Consider the following 20,475-nt stretch of genomic DNA (forward strand, 5'->3'; position numbering starts at 1 on the left):
ATCTCTCTCCATTTCTTTCTATTTCTATCTTTCTTCCTCTTTCTCTCTCCATTCCCTTCTCTCTTTCTCTCGCTGTCCATTTCTTTCACTCTTTCTCTCTCTTTCTTCCTTCCTCCATCTCTTTATTTTTTTTTTTTACTCTGTCCATTACTTTCACTCTCTCTCTCTCTCTCCATTCCTTTTTCTTTCTCTCTCCATTTCTTTCTTCCTTCATCTCTCTCCATGTATTTCTTCTTTCATCCATCTCTCCATTTCTTTCTTTTGTCCTTCCTCCATCTCTCTCCATTTCTTTCTCTTTTCATTCCCTTCTCGCTCTCCATTCCTTTCCCACTTTCTTTCTTCCTTCCTTCCTTTGTCTCTCTCCATTTTATCTTTCTTTCGGTCTTCCTTCATCTCTCTCCATTCATTTATTTTCTTTCTTCCTTTATCTCTCTCCATTTTATTTATTTTCTTTCTTCCTTTCTTCCTCCCATCTCTCTCCATTTCTTTCTTCCTTCCTCCATCTCTCTCCATTTCTTTCTTCCGTCCTCCATTTCTCTCCATTTTTCTTCCTTCCACTATTTCTCTCCATTTCTTTCTTTCTTCCTTCCTCCAACTCTCTCCATTTCTTTTTCTTTCTATTATTTTTTCTTTCTCTCTCCATTCCATTCTCTGTGTCTCCATTCCTTTTTCTCTTTCTTTCTTCCTTCCTTCCTTCATCTCTCTCCAATTCTTTCTTTCTCTCTCTCCATTCCTTTCTCTCTCTCTCTCTTTCTCCGTTTTTTCCATTTCTCTCTATTGCTTTATTTTTTTTCTCTGTCCATTCCTTTTCTCTCTTCATCTCTTTCTTCCTTCCTCCATCTCTCTCTATTTCTCTCTCTTACTTTCTTGAAATCTTTATTTCTTTCTTCCTTCCTCCAGCTCTCTCCATTTCTTTCTTCCTTCCTCCATCTCTCTCCATTTCTTTCTTTCTTCATCTCTCTCCATTTCTTTGTTTTCCTATTTTTCTTTCTCTTTCTTTCGATCCTTCTTTCTCCCTCTCCATTCCTTTTTCTCTTCCTTCCTCCCATCTCTCCTTATTTCTTTTTCTGTCCATTCCTTTCACTCTCTCTGTCCATTCATGTTTCTTTCTCTCTCCATTCCTTTCTTTTGTTCTCTCTTTCTCTCTCCATTCCTTTCTCTTTCTTTCTTCCTTGCTTCCCCAATCTCTCTCCATTTCTTTATCTTTTCTTTCTCACTTTCTCTCCGTTTCGTTTTTCTCTGTCTATTACTTTCTTTCTCTCTCCACTCCTTTCCTCTTTATTTCTTCCTTCCTCCATCTCTCTCTCCCTTCCTTTTTTTCCTTTCTCTCTCAATTCCTTTCTTTCTCACTCTATATTCATTGCTTTCTCTCGCGCTCCATTTCTTTTTTTCTCTCTTTCTCCTTCCATTCCTTTCTCTTTTTCTCTCCATTCCTTTCTTTTTCTCTCTATTCCTTTCTTTCGTCCTCCCTCTCTCTCCCTATTCCTTTCTCTCTTTCCTTTCTTTTTGGCTGCCCCCCCTTCTTTCCCTCATGCAAGCACAAATCCTTCTACTTTTTTTATCCCTAAACAGATCAGGATTCCCCAGTTTCATTCCAGTTCTCCTCTACCCATCCCTCATCATCTACCAACTCCCCCCTTTTTACCCCCTCCTCCTCCTCCCCTACCCCATGGTTCCCAGTCCCATCTCTACCCCCATTTTTTTAGGGGCTAAAAACCCTGAGGCGGAGCATCTTATTACTGCTGCTGCTTGTGTGGGTGGAATGTGTACTGCACCAATCCCTACTAACCCTCCTTCTCCTATTCATCCAATGCGATTTCCACAGTACACTTTCCACCCACACAAGTTGCAGCAGTAATAAGATGCTCCACCTCGGGGTTCTTCCTTAACCCCTGCAAAATGGGTGAGTGGGGCCTCTTGTCTAAATTTTGCCTAAGGCCTCACAAAGCCTAGAGCCGCCTCGGCCCATGGGTGTAGCCAGAATTTTTTACTGCCTAGTGTCCTACTCCTGTAAGGGGGCCGTATAACCCAATGGTTATGAATATCAGGAGCTGTGTCCGTCAATGACCATCAGAGAAAAGGATTTTACGTTAAGTCAAAAATCCAATTTTTTACTTTCTGCTATAAAACATATCCAATAGAAAACAAATGTAAAAAATCTTATTTCTTCATCAATTTAGGCCAATATGTATTCTGCTACATATTTTTGGTAAAAAAAAAATCCCAGTAAGTGTATATTAATTGGTTTGCGCAAAAGTTATAGCGTCTACAAACTACGAGATGTTTTTATGCAATCTTTATTTTTTTTATGTTTTTACCAATAATGGCGGCGATTAGCGATTTTTAGCGGGACTGCGACATTGCAGGGGACAAATCTGACACTAAGTGACACTTTTTCAGGACCAGTGACACCAATACAGTGATCAGTGCTAAACAAATGCACTGTCACTGTATAAATGACACTGGCAGGGAAGGGGTTAACATGAGGGGTGATCAAAGGGTTAAGTGTGCTACTAGGGAGTGCTTTCTAACTGTGGGGGATGGACTGGAGGAAGAGAGAGATCCGTGTTCCTGGAACACAAGATCTCTCTCTTCCTCCTGGTCTGCCTTGTTTACATAGACAGACTGCCGTTCTGCCTCTCCAGCGAATGATCGGTGGGTTCCAGCAGCCATCATATGCGCCGGAGATACTGATTGGCTCCCGCTGTGTCAAACCACAGCGGAAACAGAGCTCCAGCGGAGTGCGCGTGCGCCCCCAGATCTCCTGCACAAAGTCACATATATGTACGTGATTTTGCGCAGCCAGGCCGCCCTGCCGCAATGGTTAGTGCACCCAGTTTAGTAAATCTCCCTGTGTATCACCTGAGACTAGTCACTTCAACAAGTATATGTCAAGGTTTACAACCACTATTTTTTTTTATTTCTGTTAGGTAACGACAGTGTCTCTTTACTGTAATTTTAAGTTGCAAAGAAAAAAATATATAGTATAGAATACAAAAATACATTTTTAGGCTTTATCTTTTATTGTTTGTACAAAATTTGAAATATGGTACTAGATTGCAGCACTGGACACTGTTCTAAAAACCTGTGTCATGTCTCAGGACTGGGACAGTCATTCATGGTCATCGCAGTCATTCCTTCACTCAAACTGATGACTCAGAGGATCACACATGTAGTTCAAAAGGATTTTCCAAGTAAAAAAATACTTATCATACACATCCATGCTAACAAGCTTACAGTTTCCTGAGTGATCAGCGATAAATATATGTACATCTGTAGTAAAGAAGAAAAAAAACTGTACACCCTTTTGTCAGCAAATAATCCCAAATAAGTTACAGTAAAAATAAAGAGATGTCTTCATGATGTGATATGAAAGTGCAAATGTGATCCATTGACTGCTAATTGATGCTTGATTGTCAAGTAAATTCTAAGATACCATTGAGTGGGACAGCTAGAAATTGTGATCTTAGCATCAATGATGTTTGCCCTTCACGTGCCCGTTTTGGTATGCTTCTCCGTTCTGATAAGCTTTCGGTAGCCGCTGTCCTTTGACGTAGGCGTGGAACCAGAAATTGAGAAACAGGACCAAAAAAATTACTCCATACGACCAGATGACATAGAGGAAGACCGGGAACTGGTACTGGCAATCCTTCATGAAGAAGAACTGGCCAATGTGCAAAGTGACCATCACAAACTGAGTCTGGAAGAGAAGGGCAGATATTATTGTCACTGTTTGGCTAAAATGGGAAAAATCTGCAGTTTTTGCCTAAAATATAGCAGGTCACAACATTAATTGTGTCCATGTTCTACAAAATATGTTTAGCTGAACCAGAAATTCAATAAAAGTAGACCTTCACTGCCTTGCCTCCTACCTCCTTCCTAGACAGTATTTTTTTTTTCCTGTGCATTTATTTGTTTCTCACCTAGGCGACAATTGTTTTTAACTTCTTTTATGCAGATGTGCTGTAGGGCTTCCAGGCCTGAGAGAGCCCTGCGACACAGCTGCATTTGAAATGGTTTCGTTTACCATCTGTGCACGTGTAGGGTTTCTTGCAAATGCGCACAGACTTTCTCATGTGCGGGAAATTACCTGCACGCATGTAGGTGTGCCAATGGGCTCTGCTAGGACCTGAAGGTCAGCAGAACTCATCAGCACATCTGCCATGTTTCATTTGGTGGCGTCAACAGAGGCAGGCTGAAGTTCTGCTTTAAATCTTCCCTATGCTGCATTGTATTAAAGCCTAACTCCACGTTTAACCACTTGCCGACCACAATATATACACACACACATTATATTATATTATATATATTGCCGTTTTCAAGTGGTTTCCCGGGGCTATGGCTGAAGGTATCGGCTTTAAGTCCGGTATATGTTTTTTCAGCCAGCGGCTGGCTTTCTCATGAAAGCAGTCAGGCCGGCTCATTAGCCGCTGGACAACCCCCCCGCGATCCCTGGTGTTTCTCTAGGCTGTTTTCACCGGTGCGTCTGAGAAACGATGAGGCAATGAGAGACTAGATCGTCTTTGATCGCCTCTTTACCCTTGGGGGACCGAAGCGACATCATGGCATCACTTCTGGCCTAGGGAGGAAGTAAACAATTTTTTTTTTTTTTTAGCAAAAAGATTAAGAAAAAAAAGTTCTTCTGATCTTTTTTTTTTTTAAAAAGGTAAAAAGGAGAGATTTGGGGTCTTTTTTACCCCAGACCTCTCCATAAAGAGGACCGGTCTACCTTATTTCTATTACAAGGGATGTTTACATTCCTTGTAAAATGAATAAATGTGATAAAAAAAAAAAAAAAAGAAAGGGACATTCACAAGAAACTTTGCATTCTATGAATGCATACAAAGCTTCCTTTGATTGGCTGAGGTGGAGAGGCGGGCAGATGATGTCATGATCTCCACCTCAGTCAAAGGGAGCTGATTGCATTTAAAAAAAACACAGCTTCCTGTGAATGGCAGAGCAGTATTCAGTCTTACTTTATTTTGTTCCGGGAGTGGGACGAGAAGTTCTCGCTCCACTGCCGAAATACAGCACTGTATAACCACTTGCCACCAATTGATGTACCGGTATGTTGCTTGACTTCAAATGGTTGTACTGGGAAAATGCCTGCAGCTGCTGGCATTATCCTGGTACTTTTTTTTTTTTTTTTAGAGCCGGTGGTCAGCTTGCTTGTAAGAGCAATTGGAGGGGCTAACCAGCTGCTTGATTGCAGTTACGGCACCGGGAGGGTACACCCTCCCATCCCTCCCCGGCTCGCTCAGGCTCTCCTGTCCCATCGGCTGGAGGGACCCCCATACAAAGCCAGAATAGGCTTTGACAGGGTCTCCATAGCAGGAAACCAGAAGCAATGAACTGACATAGTTTCTGGTTAAAAGAAAAAATAAGTATTCCAAAACGCAGATCTTGGTGTTTTGAATGCTTTTAAGTGCAGAGGAGGGGTTTGGGGTCTTTTTGATCACCGGATTCCTTCATAAAGAAAGTACCTGTCACATGTGCCTGTTGATGTCTCAAGGAGGTTTACGTTCCTTGTGACAGCAATGAAAGTGATCAAAAAAAAAGTAAAACAAAATGAAATGCAAGTTTAACAGAAAAATAATTTAAAAAAAAATATGTTTTAAGTGCCCCCGTCCATCTGTGCTCGCGTGCAAAGGCGAATGCACCCGTCGGTCCCGCACATGCGCAAACAATGATTGTCCCACACATGTGCGGTATCACCACAAATGTCAGAACATGGGCAGTAATTCTAACACTACACCTCCACTGTAAATCTAAAGTGGAAACCTGTAAAGGCTTTAAATGCACTGCCTATGGATAATAAATTGTACGTCGTTTGTTGCTGTTGCGCGGGTGTGCACAATTTTTAAGCGTGATATATTTGATATCTATTGACTCGTTGGAACATCATCTTTTATATTTTACAAAAAAATTGGGTTATCTATGTGTGCCCGGCTGCTAAACAAGCTGCTGATTAGGCCTGTGCTTTCAACTCACACTGGAATAAATACCAATGTAGATCCAGTTCACTACTGGTTTGTTCACTTGGTTGCCAGTCAAGCCCTGATGAAGGGGGCACGTAGACCCCCGAAATGTGTTGGCTATTTCTTGATCTGTACTCCTAACCTCTAATGCAATAAAGTTGTATCTGGACCTCTTAGCAGTGGCATGGCACTTCAATTTCAACCCTTCTACTACGATCTCTCTCTTTCTCCCCAACAGCTACATCGGTGTAGTGTGTCAAGAATGCTGACTAGGCAGTTGCTGCAGCTAGAATATTTGTAAAGGTTCTACATACCAATTGTATGGAAGTCATGTACTTTTTCCACCACAAGTACTTCTGGTAGGCTGGACCCAGCGCTGACAACCCATAATAAGAGTACATGATCACATGTACAACAGAGTTCACCAATGCGTGGAATGTACCCAAACCACCTGAACCAGAAAAGACACAAAGGAAAAGTGGTTACGTGATGGAAACCTGCTCCGGGTCATTTCAGTGTTGAGACTGAATTCCTAGACTGCATTTTATAACAAAAGAGCTATGATGGCTGACAAGAGACATCATTGGAAACATAAGAATGTCATGTTTGTTTTAGGGAGCACAATGTGAAAACTAGGGGGGGGGGGAGGTATATGTACTAAAACTGCATGGTGCAAATTCTGATGCAACTCTGTACAGAAACCAGTCAGCATCCAGATTTTATTGCCAAAGTTTTATTGAACAAGCAGAATTTAGAAGCTAATTGGTTACCATGCACAGCTGCACCATATTCGGTGTGCATCAGTTAGTCCAAATTAGTACATTTTCCCCTGTGTGTCAACTTGGCTATTCTGTATATATTTTTGTATATATTTTTGCGCTTTAATTAATAATGCTTTTTTAGTTTTGTGGCAATGTTATTTCTCATGTAGAAATGAACACATCTAAACTGAAAAAGAAAATACCTGCAGCAAACTTGACTCCAAACCACCAGGTCCATGGCATGATAGAATGATGGTACACGTGCAGGAATGTAATCTGACTGTTCTTTTTACGCAATACAAAGAAGATCTAGGAAATAAGAAAAAACAATAGTTTGTACCAAATACAGTTATTATAAATTGGTATAAGAGCATTTTTGAATCATTGAAAATATCTGTATACCCCACATTACAGCTTCATATCCTGCAGCAGCCTCAGCGTGCCTATTATGTTCGGTGACCACATGTCTAAAATAACAAGAGACTGCCTGGCATGCATTGAACAACACGTATGCATGTTGCGTAGGCATCTGACCGATCTGTTTTCAACGCTGCAGAGCACAAGGAAATGCGGGACCCCCACCTTTCTTATATCCTGTACCAATTTTACGTGTGTCATCTGTGCTATGACTGTTTATATATGCTACTATTCAACTAATTCTGACTGTGTGGCCACATTCGCTTTTGTACTGACTGGTAGGTTTTTCCTCTTGGTGCTCATGGGCATCTTTTTGAAGAGAGAGCAGGAGTCCAAAAACAATCCTTCACAACTACTTCACTTGGTAAAAAATAAGTCATCTGGGACATCCAAACAAACCCAGCAGAACTCTAACGCATTTCAGCCAAAGCCTTATTTGTAGCTATATAATTGAGCTATGACTAAGGCTTCGGCTGAAACGTGTTAGTGATCTGCATGGTTTGTTTAAAGGTGTCAGATCACTTCTCTTTTGCTAAATAAAGTACTGTGAAGGACTGTTATTAGACTCCAGCTCTTTTCAAATTCATGCTTACCAGGTGTACAGGAGAACCTGAGCTGTTGATGCAGACATCCTTGGTGTAAATACTTGTGTGCAGGTGGAGATACTCTTGCAAAATGTTTACTCATGGAGATCTTGAGTTTGCACGATTTACCATGAAGTAGGAGATGCTGGTGCCTGGACTACACTGCCAGGAAGGTTGGGGTTTGGTGCAGAGGACAAGTGAGTGCAAAAAAAAGTTAATGCCACAAACTGACCTAGAAATGTTTGCGGGTACCTTATTTATTGCACACATCACCTTATGGCATGTTTCCACCTTTCTGATGTCTAACAATCATGTATATACATATCTACATCAAATATATGTACTGTATATACAAATATTATTTTGTCTAATGCAGGGGTTGGCAAGCCATCGATCCTGATCTTCCAGTCAACTGCAGGCAGCTGATAGGTAGATTGGCAACACAGCCTTGCATTGCCGGTCCTTCCCCTACTGCCCCCTCACTGGCGAGCAAGACATATCACAGTATGGGAGCTGTCAGAGTTATTTGTTCACATTAACCAGCAAATGATTGGTTGCTAGGAAGCTGGGCAGTACTAGCAACCAGTCACCAGCTTGTTCATGTGAAAGTTAACTCTGGCAGCTCCCACTCCTACTCTCCATCCTGTACTGTGACACCTCTCGCTCTCCGCTGCACAGTGTTCACCAGTGTAAGGTAAGAGCATGGTTTAGGGGAGGGGGGGGGGGGGGCGATGACACAGGACACTGCTATGGGGGGGGGGGGGGAAGAGGACACTACAGGGAGGGGTGATTTGAAGGGGGCAGAGAGCACAAGACACTGCTATGGAGAGGAGGGAGCACAGGACAAAACATGGGGGGGTTGTAAAGGGGGCAGAGGACATTGCTTTGGGAGGGCACAGGACACTATTATGGGGGGGGGGGGGCACTGCGAAGGGAGGCACCGGACAATGCTATAGGGGGAGGGGCAGGCAAAAGGACACTACAATAGAGTGATGTGAAGGGGGGCAGAGGATGCTGCTTTAATGGGGGCACAGACCAGGACACTGCTTTAGAGGGGCACAGGACACTACATGTGTGGGGGGGGGAGGGTATGTGAATTTTTTTTTTTTTTTAAAGGGCGCCCCTTCCCCTGGTCTAATGTTTATATAAAATAATAAAAAATAACGACCTATCTGATGTAGTTTTGGTGTGCATTCAGTTTTGAAATATAAAGTTGGGGGTAAAAACTCAATGTCTGGTTGGGGATACTAAAGTGGTCTCAAGCAGACTGGGGGTGAGAAATATAAAATGTGGTATGGATCAACAGAAGAAGTTTCCTTGATGAACAATATACAAGATAAAATCTACACTACAGAAAAATAGGAGCAACAATTTTTCACAGGCTAGCATACATTTGGTCAGGCTGAGACTCGGGGCATTTTAGAAAACACACAGATCCCAGCAAATACTGGGAGTAGAGCACTCTGCTACACAAGAGCCATGGTAGGGGGACACAGAGCCATGCAGCGGTGGGCTGTGATCACTGAGCGGGTGAAATGCAACATTTTATAAATTTTACTCAAGTATTACATTCCTATACTTACTGTATCAAGTAACTCAATAAACTTTGAAAAATAGAAAAGCCAGCATGTCCATGCCATCTATAAAGCACAAGAAAAAAACAAGTTCAAATGTCATTTATGTTCTATTTAAATAACATATTTCTTAGACAATTCTGAAACTGAGTCTGCAACCTCTGTAATGACAATGCACCAAGATTTAATTGCATGGATTATGCTGAGTAAGATATAAATTTGAAGTCTACTGTTGACACAGCTGGACTGCAGTTAGCTAAATAATCCTCTCCTAAATGTAATATTCCATGGAGGGAATTCAACAATGCTTCTCCGCTACTTTTCTGGTGTTACTAAACCCACAACAGTAAAATCAGTCTGTATATGCAGTAAAGCATGCTTGTTATAGTCACTGTGGAACCTAAGGGGTTAATCATCTGCATTGTGTAAAAAGGCTGTTTGATCCTGTCTTCTCTGATCCTCCCCTTCTTTTTCTGTCCCCAATCCATCTCCTGGTAAGACAGAGCCTTTAGAGTCACTCTGCACATGCGCAGTTTGGTGTATATTGTTAGAGAGTTATTTTTTTTCTTGGGAGAGTGCATGTGATCAGCACAGAGCCAATCAGCACTGTTCAGACAGACAGAGGGCCAGGGATCCTGTAGCCTCATAGGACAGTCAGAAGAGAATGAAAACTCCTCCTACAAGCTTTTACCAGACACTGATAGAAGTCACAAGACTTCTGTATACTGCTGATGAGAAAAGGGATTTAGCAGTTTATATTTACTACAATAATTGCATTTCCATGTTTTGTGTACAGTGGGAGACCAGATATAGTGAATGCAGGGTCCTGGGTTTAGCAACACTTTACTATTTTGTTGTATTACGTGCCAAATTCCCAAGGCATATGTGACACTTTCTGACAGTGACTTATGCACCAAATTCAGGTAATTCTAAAACGCGCCACTTTTACACTGTAGCAAGGAATTCACCAAATTCAACATAAGATACTTTAGTTTGTATCTTACAAAAGTAGTGCGAATTAAGACCAACTCCCTTTTGACAGAGAGATCCTGGCAGACAGATTCTAAAGGCGGTGAAGCATGTGCCAATTCCAAGTACGAGTTCTAGACAGGTACATAAATTCAAGGCACTCTGCACCATTTTTATGCATGCAAGACACTTTTTCAAAATCTGTCTGCACCAGTTTTTATAATTCCAGTGCATGTGTCTAACATGACAACATAGCAACAAGCATGCAAGGCTATCCTCCAGAGCATGTACATTTATTTATGATCCAAAAAAGATAGGTGCTGGACAGCACCCCCTTTTTCCTGCGCTCGGAACCTGGTCCTCAGGCTGTTACAATCCTGGAACTCGTACTGGTATTAGGCATCCATGATGGCTAGGCTTTGCTGCCCCTTACGACCAGGGTGGTCAGATTTAAACTATGGACTTGACCATGGCCTCCAGGCTCTGAGGAAGAGGCACAGCCTCGAAACGCGTCAGCCCTCTGCTTCCAGTAAAGACGTTGATCCTCTGGTAGGAGGCAGGTGTATGGAATTGATGTGCCTGAAACTTCTTGTTTGTTTGTGAGTATTTGATTTTAAACAATTTTATCCAAATAAACTTGCTAAGGATAATGCGCTAGGCTGGTGCGCCCTTTTTTGCTTTGTATTTTCAACATTTATTTATGACCCTTAGTTATATAGTGCCAACAATTTACACATATTGTACATTCTTATCAGTCCTGCTGTCAAATAGCTTACAGTCTAAGGTCCTCATCTCACATGCATACATAGACACACATACTAGGACCAATTTAGAAAGGAGCCAATTAACCTTCCAGCACGTCTTTGGAGAGTAGGAAAAAACCATGGTACCTGGAGGAAACCCATACAAGCAGAGGAAGAACATGCAAACTCCATAAAAGTAGTGCCGTGGTTGGGATTCAAAGTAATGACCCTAGTGCTGCAAGGCAGAAAAGATAACCACACTAAGCCACTGTGAAGAACATTTGTGTGTTCAAGATAACATACTCTAAGAAGGGGTAGCTGAGCTTTATGTTGTTCTATCCATACAAAAAACACAATGCATGCTTCTACAGAACATTCAACACATGAGCTTCATTTACTTCCCATGTATGTGCCCACATCCTTTAATGCACAGGTGTCAAACACAAGGCCTGCGGGACGAATTCGGCCCTCCAGGCCATTTCATGTGGCCCTTGCACCTCTCCTGCAGTTGCTGCATCTCCCTCATCTCTGCCCCCACCTTGTCTCAGCAGACAGCAGCAGAGAGGACAGAACTCCTCTGCCAGATCCTGGGCTTCCCCCTGCAACTGCAAAGAGGACCATCTCCCCCACCAACTCAGCAGTTGGCAGCAGAGAGGAGGATACAACTCCCCCTACAGATCCTCTCTGTGCAGCCGCAGCACTCCCTTCTCTCTGCCTCCACTGGTCTCAGCATTCAGCAGACTCCAGCAGCTGACTCCAGCTCTCCTCCAGACCCTGCAGTTTCTGCTTCCTAGCTCTGCCTCCAGGTTCTTCCCAGCAGCAGCACATGGTTAAGGGGATGCACGGTGATGTAAGGGAGGGTGGGGACTCTTGACTTCTGATAGTGGTGGGCTACAGATAGAACCGGCCCTCTGAGAGTGACCATAATGCTGATGCGGCCCGCGATGAGATTGAGTTTGACACCCCCTGCTTTAATGCTTAAAATTTTCCCAAGTAGGAGTTAGAAGTGCAAAGGTAAACCCTGTGTTATCTATTGTGGCATCCCCCATTTGGGGGAGAAATATCGCAGAGACTTCAGAAGCTACTAATTTGAATTAGACGTCTTCCCTTGTAGGTGAACCTCTACAGGTACTTAAAGAAATAAAATGATCACCACCCTCTCTCACCATGGACAGGAAGAAAAACATCAGCAATGGGGATATAACCTGGAGAGGTTCTAAAACTCACTCTATCCAATCCTAAAACAAAATTGTGAAAAAAAGGCTTTGGCTGATTTATGCTTTACAATGCAATCAAACGTGTTAATCATACGACAATTTGGGGGGGGGGGGGGGGGGAATCGGCAAACTGTTCCAGAACCAATATCAACTACCCAATGATGTCTAGTCTAGCATTAAAAGAGAAGTTCAGGAACGAAAAAAACAAGCAACCATACTAGCCTAGGTGGATGCAGCTTCAGTCCAATACTGCAGCCGCCCCTGTCACCTCCAAGACCTGAACTGAGCGATCAAACACCTCTGATTGCTAAGTTCTCGATCTTGATCACCAGCTCTCGGCTCTTCCCCTCCATCGCTCACTGGAGCGCTAGGCTGTGGATGAGACAGGAGCAGCTGACTTAGTCTCCCAGCAGCATGCTGATCTGGGTGGATCCTGACATTAAAGTGGGGATCTCTCAAGAGCCTAGGCCAGCTGAGTGACGTCAGTCGTCAGTGGACTTTAGCCCAGGGGTGCAGAACTATGTGCACTCTTATGAACCACAGGTGAAGTAGGGCCACAACAGCGTCAGACCTACTTCTCCTTTAAGTTTTGTGATCAGGTGTGTTTATTTGAAATACTTATGATTTCCTTCCTAAAAGCATTTGCAGGCACAATGGATCATATGGGGGGAAAAAAGGCAAATACCTATGTACACGTGTCCTAACAGCTAGCCTACAGATGCATTTGTGTTTTGTGTCCAAGATCCTTTTTATTTATTTTTTTACTAACAGTTACATTTTTTTTTAGGACAACCTCTTGGAGACTACAGTCTGCTTCTAACATCCAAGCAGTACAGATACACAAAGGTTTAGCAAAATAAATCTGCAAATTCAACAATCTCTGGAGAAAAATTTGCAAAGTATCAACTGTGGGTTTTTTGTGTCGGATATCTGTATGTAAAGTATTTCTGATGGCTGTGGAATGTAGAATTTGAATTTTAAATAGGATCTCAATAGAGTTGTGCTTTGTTTTTATAGCTTTATACAAGTCAATGTGAGTGAGTATCGCAGAATAATGTAAAAAATGCAGGATACTTTTCTGAATTTGGCCCGGTTCTAAATCAGAAACCCATGTACATGAACTCTTAATGTGGAAATAAATGCACAAAATAGAAAATTGTAAACAAGCAGACTTTTGTTGCATGTGCAGCTCAGTGTAAATAGCGCGAGTGTGACGAGTCAAATGCACATTTTCCCCGGCCAATCAAAACAACCGAACACCTACACCCGGAAGAACCAGGAAAGAAGGGGACAGCCCCAGTAGGGGACATTGAAGGCATCAGACAACTGGAACTAAGGTAAGTATGTGTGCCTTTAGTTATGCTTTAAGTCTCAATCACGCCACAATGGATGTGTTAACATGTGTTGCATTTTAGATATGTTGTGCTGCTGCTTCAACCTGAGCAGCAAGACGCAGGTCCATACCCCCAAAATGCCACATGCTTTATGTCTAATGCAATGCAATCCATCAATATAAAAACAGGTCCTATTGTAAACATTAGATTTGTCTTGCCCGTGCATCTTAATAAATTAATATATATATATATATATATATATATATATATATATATATATATATATATATATATATATATTAAGATATACCTCACGCTTGAAATCAGAAAAAAAAAGATAGAAGATTGCTGCATCTTGATAAATTCCCAAATACCAGAAACAGGCAAATAATAATAAACAATTTCAACGTGCGCTATCTATCCCATATAATTAGCTAATTAATTCAGTGATGAATCAATAAGTGAAAAAAATATACAAAAACAAAAATGTGATCAATTAATGAGGTCAATGAATAAAAAAATTGTCCATTTAGACAAGAAAATTCAAACAAAACCAATGTCCTGGTGTTTAATCCAAATGAACGTGCAAATAAGATACACCCGTGTGAAAAGATTTTGGAGCTGGTGGATGTTAGAGACCTTGCGCTCCTCTACCTTCCATTTGAGGATGCCCCACAGATGCTCAATAGGGTTTACGTCTGGAGACATGGTTGGCCAGTCAAATCACCTTTACCCTCAAGTTTCTTTAGCAAGGCAGTGGTCGTCTTGGAGGTGTGTTTGGGGTCATTATGTTGGAAAACTTCCCTGCAGCCCAGTCTCCAAAGGGAGGGGATCATGCTCTGCTTCAGTATGTCACAGTACATGCTGGCATTCATGGTTCCCTCAGTGAACAGTAGCTCCCCAGTGCCGGGAGCACTCATGCTGCCCCACTCCCACCACCATGCTTGACTGTAGGCAAGACACACTTGTCTTTGTACTCCTCACCTGGTTGCCGTCACACACGCTTGACATCATCTTAACCAAATAAGTTTATCTTGGTCCTATTCGACCACAGGACATGATTCCAGTAATCCATGTCCTTAGTCTGTTTGTCTTCAGCAAACTATTTGCGGGCTTTCTTGTGCATCATCTTTAGAAGAGGCTTCCTTCTGGGATGATAGCCATGCAGACCAATTTGATGCAGTGTGCGGCATATGGTCTGAGCACTGACAGGCTGACTCCCCGCCATTAACCTCTGCAGCAAGGCTGGCAGCACTCATACGTCTATTTCTCAAAGACAACATCTGGATATGACGCTGAGCACGTGCACTCAACTTCTTTGGTCAACCGTGGCAAAGCCTGTTCTGGGTGGAACCTGTCCTGTTAAACTGCTATATGGTCTTGGTCACCATGCTGCAGCTCAGTTTCAGGGTCTTGGCAATCTTTTCCCCTAGGCCTGAGATGGCGAACCTTGGCACCCCAGATGTTCTGGAACTACATTTCCCATGATGCCTAACCACACTGCAGAGTGCATGAGCATCTTGAGAAATGTAGTACCAAAACATCTGGGGTGCCAAGGTTCGCCATCACTGCCCTAGGCCATCTTTATGTAGAACAACAATTCACCTTTTCATATACTCAGAGAGTTCTTTGCTATGAGGTGCCATGTTGAACTTCCAGTGACCAGTATGAGCGAGTGAGAGCGATGACACCAAATTTAACACACTTGCTCCCCATTCACACCTGAGACCTTGTAACACTAAACGAGTCACACGACACCGGGGAGGGAAAATGGCTAATTGGGTCCAATTTGGACATTTTTACTTAGGGGTGTACTCACTTTTGTAGCCAATGGCTGTGTGTTGAGTTATTTTAAAGGGGACAGAAAATTTACACTGTTATACAAACTGTACACTCACTACTTTACATTGGAGCAAAGTGTCATTTCTTCAGTGTTGTCACATGAAAAGATATAAAATATTTAAAAAAATGTGAGGGGCGTACTCACTTTTGTGAGATACTGTAACTCCGGTAAGAGGCTCATCATTTCACACGGGTGAAGTGCTGGAAAATAACACGTCACTAGGACGTGGTGTATCTTATTGGCATGTCTATTTGGAATCAACACCAGGACATTGATTTTGTTTGAATTTTATGGTCTATATGGACATTTTTTTCATTAATTGACCTCATTAATTGATCACATTTTTATTTTTTGTATATTTTTTTAAATTATTGATTAATCACCGAATTAATTAGCTAATAATATAGGATAGATAGCGCACGTTGAAATTGTTTATTATAATCTTATTAAATTAGAAAACAAGTAATATATATTCATCCTTTCATTAAACACTAAACATAATAATGTGAACTGTATGATACAAGAAATTAAGGCCATTTACAGAGGATTTTTATATTTGAAAAATTCTTCTTCTGTATCAGTGAATTAGGCAGTGTGAATACCAAGCTCAGACTGTGGAAGCTTTCTTAGTCCTAGCCACCAACTTAGCTGGGTCACAAGGTTATTTCCTTTACCGTCACCATTTACACATTTCACTGCTCACAGGAGCCTGTTATCATAAATCATTGACTTACACGAACGGCCTGCGGTGACTTAGAGTAGTCCACAACGTCACATTGGAAGGAATATCCCGTAGCCCAGCCTGACATAAGGAACTGCAATGAAAAGCAAAGCATATCTTACAACAAAGAATTATCAATCCTAAATAAGGTTCTAATACTCAAACCAAACCTAAAACAAGACTGCAAAAAAAAAAAAACTTTTGGCTGTATTTAAAGTGGTTATAAAGGCAGAAGGTTTTTTATCTTAATGCATTTTCTGTGTTTCTAAATGGAAACGGGGCAGTGGCTCAGCTCAGGTGCCCCCATAGCAAGCTACTTGCTGTGGGGGCACTAAACAGAAGGGAGGGGCCAGGAGTGTCGGCAAGGAATGCAAGAAGAGAAGGATTCAGGCTGCTCTGTGCAAAACCAACTGCACAGAACAGGTAGGTATAATCAGGGCTTTTTTTCAGCAGGAACGCGGGGGAACGCAGTTCCGGCACCTCTAGCACTGAATGTATGCAAGGGGTGTGGGGTGTGCTGGAGGGTCTATTGATGCTGGCTGTTGGAGGATTTATTGTCACTAGTGATGATCTGTTTTTGTGAGGGATCTATTGTTGCTAGTGGGTCTTATGTTGCTGGTAGGGATCCACTGTTGGGGGAGATTTCTATCGCTGCTGGGAGATCTGTTGTTGTTGGGGGGGTCTAATGTTTCTGGGGTGGATCTTTTGTTGTGGGTGGTCCATTATTGCTGCAGGGAATCCATTTTTGTGTGTGTGTGTGTGTGTGTGTGGGGGGGGGGTCCAATGTTTTTGGCTACAGGGGATCTATTTTACTGCTTTTCTTGTTATTAACAAATTCCATATAAATTATTTAGCACCACAAAATGATACTTGGCTCTGTATTCTCTAAAAGGGGACATTACTAGGAGGAGGGTAGGGGGGTGGAACCAAGAGAGAGTGCTCAGAGGTAGGTAGGGGGCAAAGACAAGGGGGGGGGGAGTATAACATGTTTTTTATTTTTAAACAAAAAAAAGAAAAAACTTTAATATCACTTTAGGCTTTACCATGCAAACATAAGTGTTCATCATATGGGTTAAGGCCCGATTCATACTGGTGTGACATACGCTCCGACTTTGAGAGCACATGCCGCATGACAAGTATAAATCAATGATTACCTATGAGAGCCGTCTTAACTAATCCTACTTGGGTTGGTCCGAAAATGTTGGAAAACGTTCCTGCACTACTTTGGTTCGACTTTTGTCCATTTTCAGCCCATTGCATATCATTGAAGTTGGATCAAAGTCAGATCATCATCTTAACCACTTCCCGCAGAATAATGTACCTGTAACGTCATTTTGAGAAAGTGGATGTACCGGAGTGATGCCTGCAGCTTAAGGCATCACCCCTGTACAGTTTTTTTAATTAAACGGTCAGCTTTTTATGTGATAACAACTGACGCCGCTAAGCACATCTGCCGGCTGGACGTAGAGTCCCGAACAAAGCGGGATTTAGCTTTGATTGGGTCTCAGATGATCAAACCCAGAGGCTACGTTAAAACGTCACTTCCAGTTTACTCGGCAGCCAACGGCGCTGATTTAAAAAAATCCAAAGTATTCAAAGACCCATATCTTGGCATTTTGAATACTTTGAAGTGCAGAGGGGTTTGGGGTCTTTTAGACACCCAGATTCCTCCATAAAGAGTACCTGTCGCTGCCTATTACTGTCACAAGGGATGTTTACATTCCTTGTGACAGCAATAAAAGTAATCTGAAATTTATTTTTTAAAAAGGGACAGCCTAAAAAAAAAAAAAATAAATAAAATAAATAAGGAAAAAAAATAGTTTTAACCACTTCTGGACCAGAAGGATTTGCCCTCTTAATGACCAGGCCCCATTTTGCGATTCGGCACTGCATTATTTTAACGGACAATTGCGCGGTCGTGCGACCCTGTACCCAAACTAAATTTACGTCCTTTTTTCCCACAAATAGAGCTTTCTTTTGGTGGTATTTGATCACCTGTGCGATTTTTATTTTTTGCGCTATAAACAAAAAAAGAGCGACAATTTTGAAAAAAAAATATTTTTTCACATTCTGCTATCTGACATCCACAAAAAAAAAAAAAAACGTAAAAATCAACATTTTTTACCATTCTAGGCCAATTTGTTTTCTGCCACATATTTTTGGTAAAAAAAAAAAAAAAAAATTGCAATAAGCGTATTTTGATTGGTTTGCGAGAAAGTTATCGCGTCTACTAACTACGGGAAAGATTTGTCATTTTTTATGTTTTTTTTTTTTTTTTTTTTTTTTTTTTTACTAGCAATGGCGGCGATCTGAGATTTTGGCGGAACTGTGACGGACAAATCGGACCCCTAACTGACATTTTTGGGCGTACCAGTGACATTACTACAGTAATCAGTGCTAAAAATATGCACTGTTACTGTAATAATGACACCAGCAGGGAAGGGGTTAACAGTATAGGTGATCAAGGGGTTAAATGTGACCCTAGGGGAGTGATTTTAACTGTGGGGGGGTTGGACTTGTGAAATGATCACAGAGACATGCGATCCTATATAGCAGGATCACATGATCTCTATGATCATCCCAGGGAGAAGGACGGTCGGCTGTGTTTACAACAGCCGACCATCTTTCTCTCTCAGCTGGGAGAGATCAGGGCTGTCAGGCGGCAATCGGAGCTGCCTGACAACCGCATCGGCTTCCCTGCTGACGATTGGGGGCACGCGCGCCTCCTAGCGGCCATCAGGAGAGCGACGTAGACCTACGCCCCTTTGCCTGTCTGTGCTACCCTGCCGCAGTAAAAAGACAGCGGGTGGTCCGGAAGTGGTTAAAGCGCCCTGCGTGCTCACGCGCCAAAGAAAACACATAAGTAAGTTGCGCCCTCTAATGTAAACAGTATTCAAATCACTCGTGAGGTATCGCCGCGATTGACAGAGCAAGAGCAATAATTCTAGCAAAAGACCTCCTCTGTAACTGGTAACCGTTAAAAGTTTTTAAAGCGTCACCTGTGGAGATTTTTTAAGTACTGTAGTTTGTCGCCATTCTACGAGTGCATGTCATTTTAAAGTGTAACATGTTAGGTATCTATTTACTCAGTGTAAGGTCATCTTTCACAATTTAAAAAAAAATGGGCTAACTTCACTGTTAAGTTTTTGCACAAGCAATAGCCCGCTTGTAGGCAGGTTGCCTACTCTGGTTAAGTTAGTCCACATGGCTGCCTAGGTTGGGAGGGAAGGGGTCAAAGCTTGTACTGCCTTTTTTTGTGTGTTCGCGGGTTTTCCCCTGGGGTCCAATCTCCCTTTTATAAGATATAAAAAGGGAAGAGGCCCAGATCCTAGTGGGGGACCTAGAAAGGACCAGAGATGCACGCAGAGAACTTTGCCTTAAAGCATTTGTTACTCTAAAAAAAAAAAAAAAAAAAAAGATTTGATCCTGTTCCTTTAACCACTTAAGCCCCGGAAGATTTTACCCCCTTCCTGACCAGGGGGTATTTTGCGATTCGGCACTGCGTGACTTTAACGGACAATTGCGCGGTTGTGCGACGCTGTACCTAAACGAATTTGGCGTCCTTTTTTTCCCACAAACAGAGCTTTCTTTTGGCGGTATTTGATCACCTGCGCGATTTTTTGATCACGCGCTATAAACAAAAAAAGAGCGTAAATTTTGCAAAAATAGCAATATTTTTCCCTTTTTTTTATATGAAATTCCCCCAAAAATAAATGTAAAAATCAAAATTTTTTAATATTTTCGGCCAATTTGTTTTATGCTACCTATGTTTGGTAAAAAAAAATCGCAAAAAGCGTATTTTGATTGGTTTGCGCAAAAGTTATTGCGTTTACTAACAAAGGGAAAGATTTTTGTCATTTTTGTTGTTTTTTTTTTTAACGCGTAATGGCGGCGATCTGCGATTTTTTTTGCGGTACTGCGACAATGCGGCGGACAGATCGGACCCTTGACTGACATTTTTGACACTTTTGGGGTTACCAGTGACATTTCTACAGTAATCAGTGCTATATATATGCACTGTTACTGTAAAAATACACTGGTAGTGAAGGGGTTAACTTTATTTGAGAGGGAGGGGCTGTGTGTGTCCCTAGGGGCGTGCTTCTAACTGTGATTGGCTGGGGCTTCAACTGTATGCAGAGTGATCAATGGATCTACATAGTAGATCCATGTGATCAGCTCTCATACAGAGAGGAGAATGACAGGTGGCTTGTTTACACAAGCTGCCTGACTTTCTCCCTCTCCCCCGCCGATCGCAGAGTGTCCGGCGGCGATCGGGTCCGCCGGTCACGCGCGCGGGGGGGTCCGTGACCACGCGGGAGCGGGAGCGCGCCTCC

General features: G+C 42.2%; 1 protein-coding gene across 1 annotated transcript in view; it reads right to left on the bottom strand.

The window, feature by feature from the left end:
• Positions 1 to 3,005: 3,005 nt before the first annotated feature.
• Positions 3,006 to 20,475, bottom strand: part of ELOVL7 (ELOVL fatty acid elongase 7) — a 55,502-nt gene continuing 38,032 nt past the window's right edge. Inside the window, exons 4-8 of the mRNA XM_082243551.1 lie at positions 16,155 to 16,235; positions 9,324 to 9,380; positions 6,943 to 7,048; positions 6,293 to 6,429; positions 3,006 to 3,700 (exon numbers count right to left, since the gene is read on the bottom strand). Coding sequence (XP_082099677.1) covers positions 3,473 to 3,700; positions 6,293 to 6,429; positions 6,943 to 7,048; positions 9,324 to 9,380; positions 16,155 to 16,235 — 609 coding nt within the window. The 3' untranslated portion in view covers positions 3,006 to 3,472. The remainder of the gene's footprint in view (positions 3,701 to 6,292; positions 6,430 to 6,942; positions 7,049 to 9,323; positions 9,381 to 16,154; positions 16,236 to 20,475) is intronic.

The sequence above is a fragment of the Pelophylax lessonae genome (assembly GCF_965119305.1).
Source record: "Pelophylax lessonae genome assembly, chromosome: 1".
Lineage (NCBI taxonomy): Eukaryota > Metazoa > Chordata > Amphibia > Anura > Ranidae > Pelophylax > Pelophylax lessonae.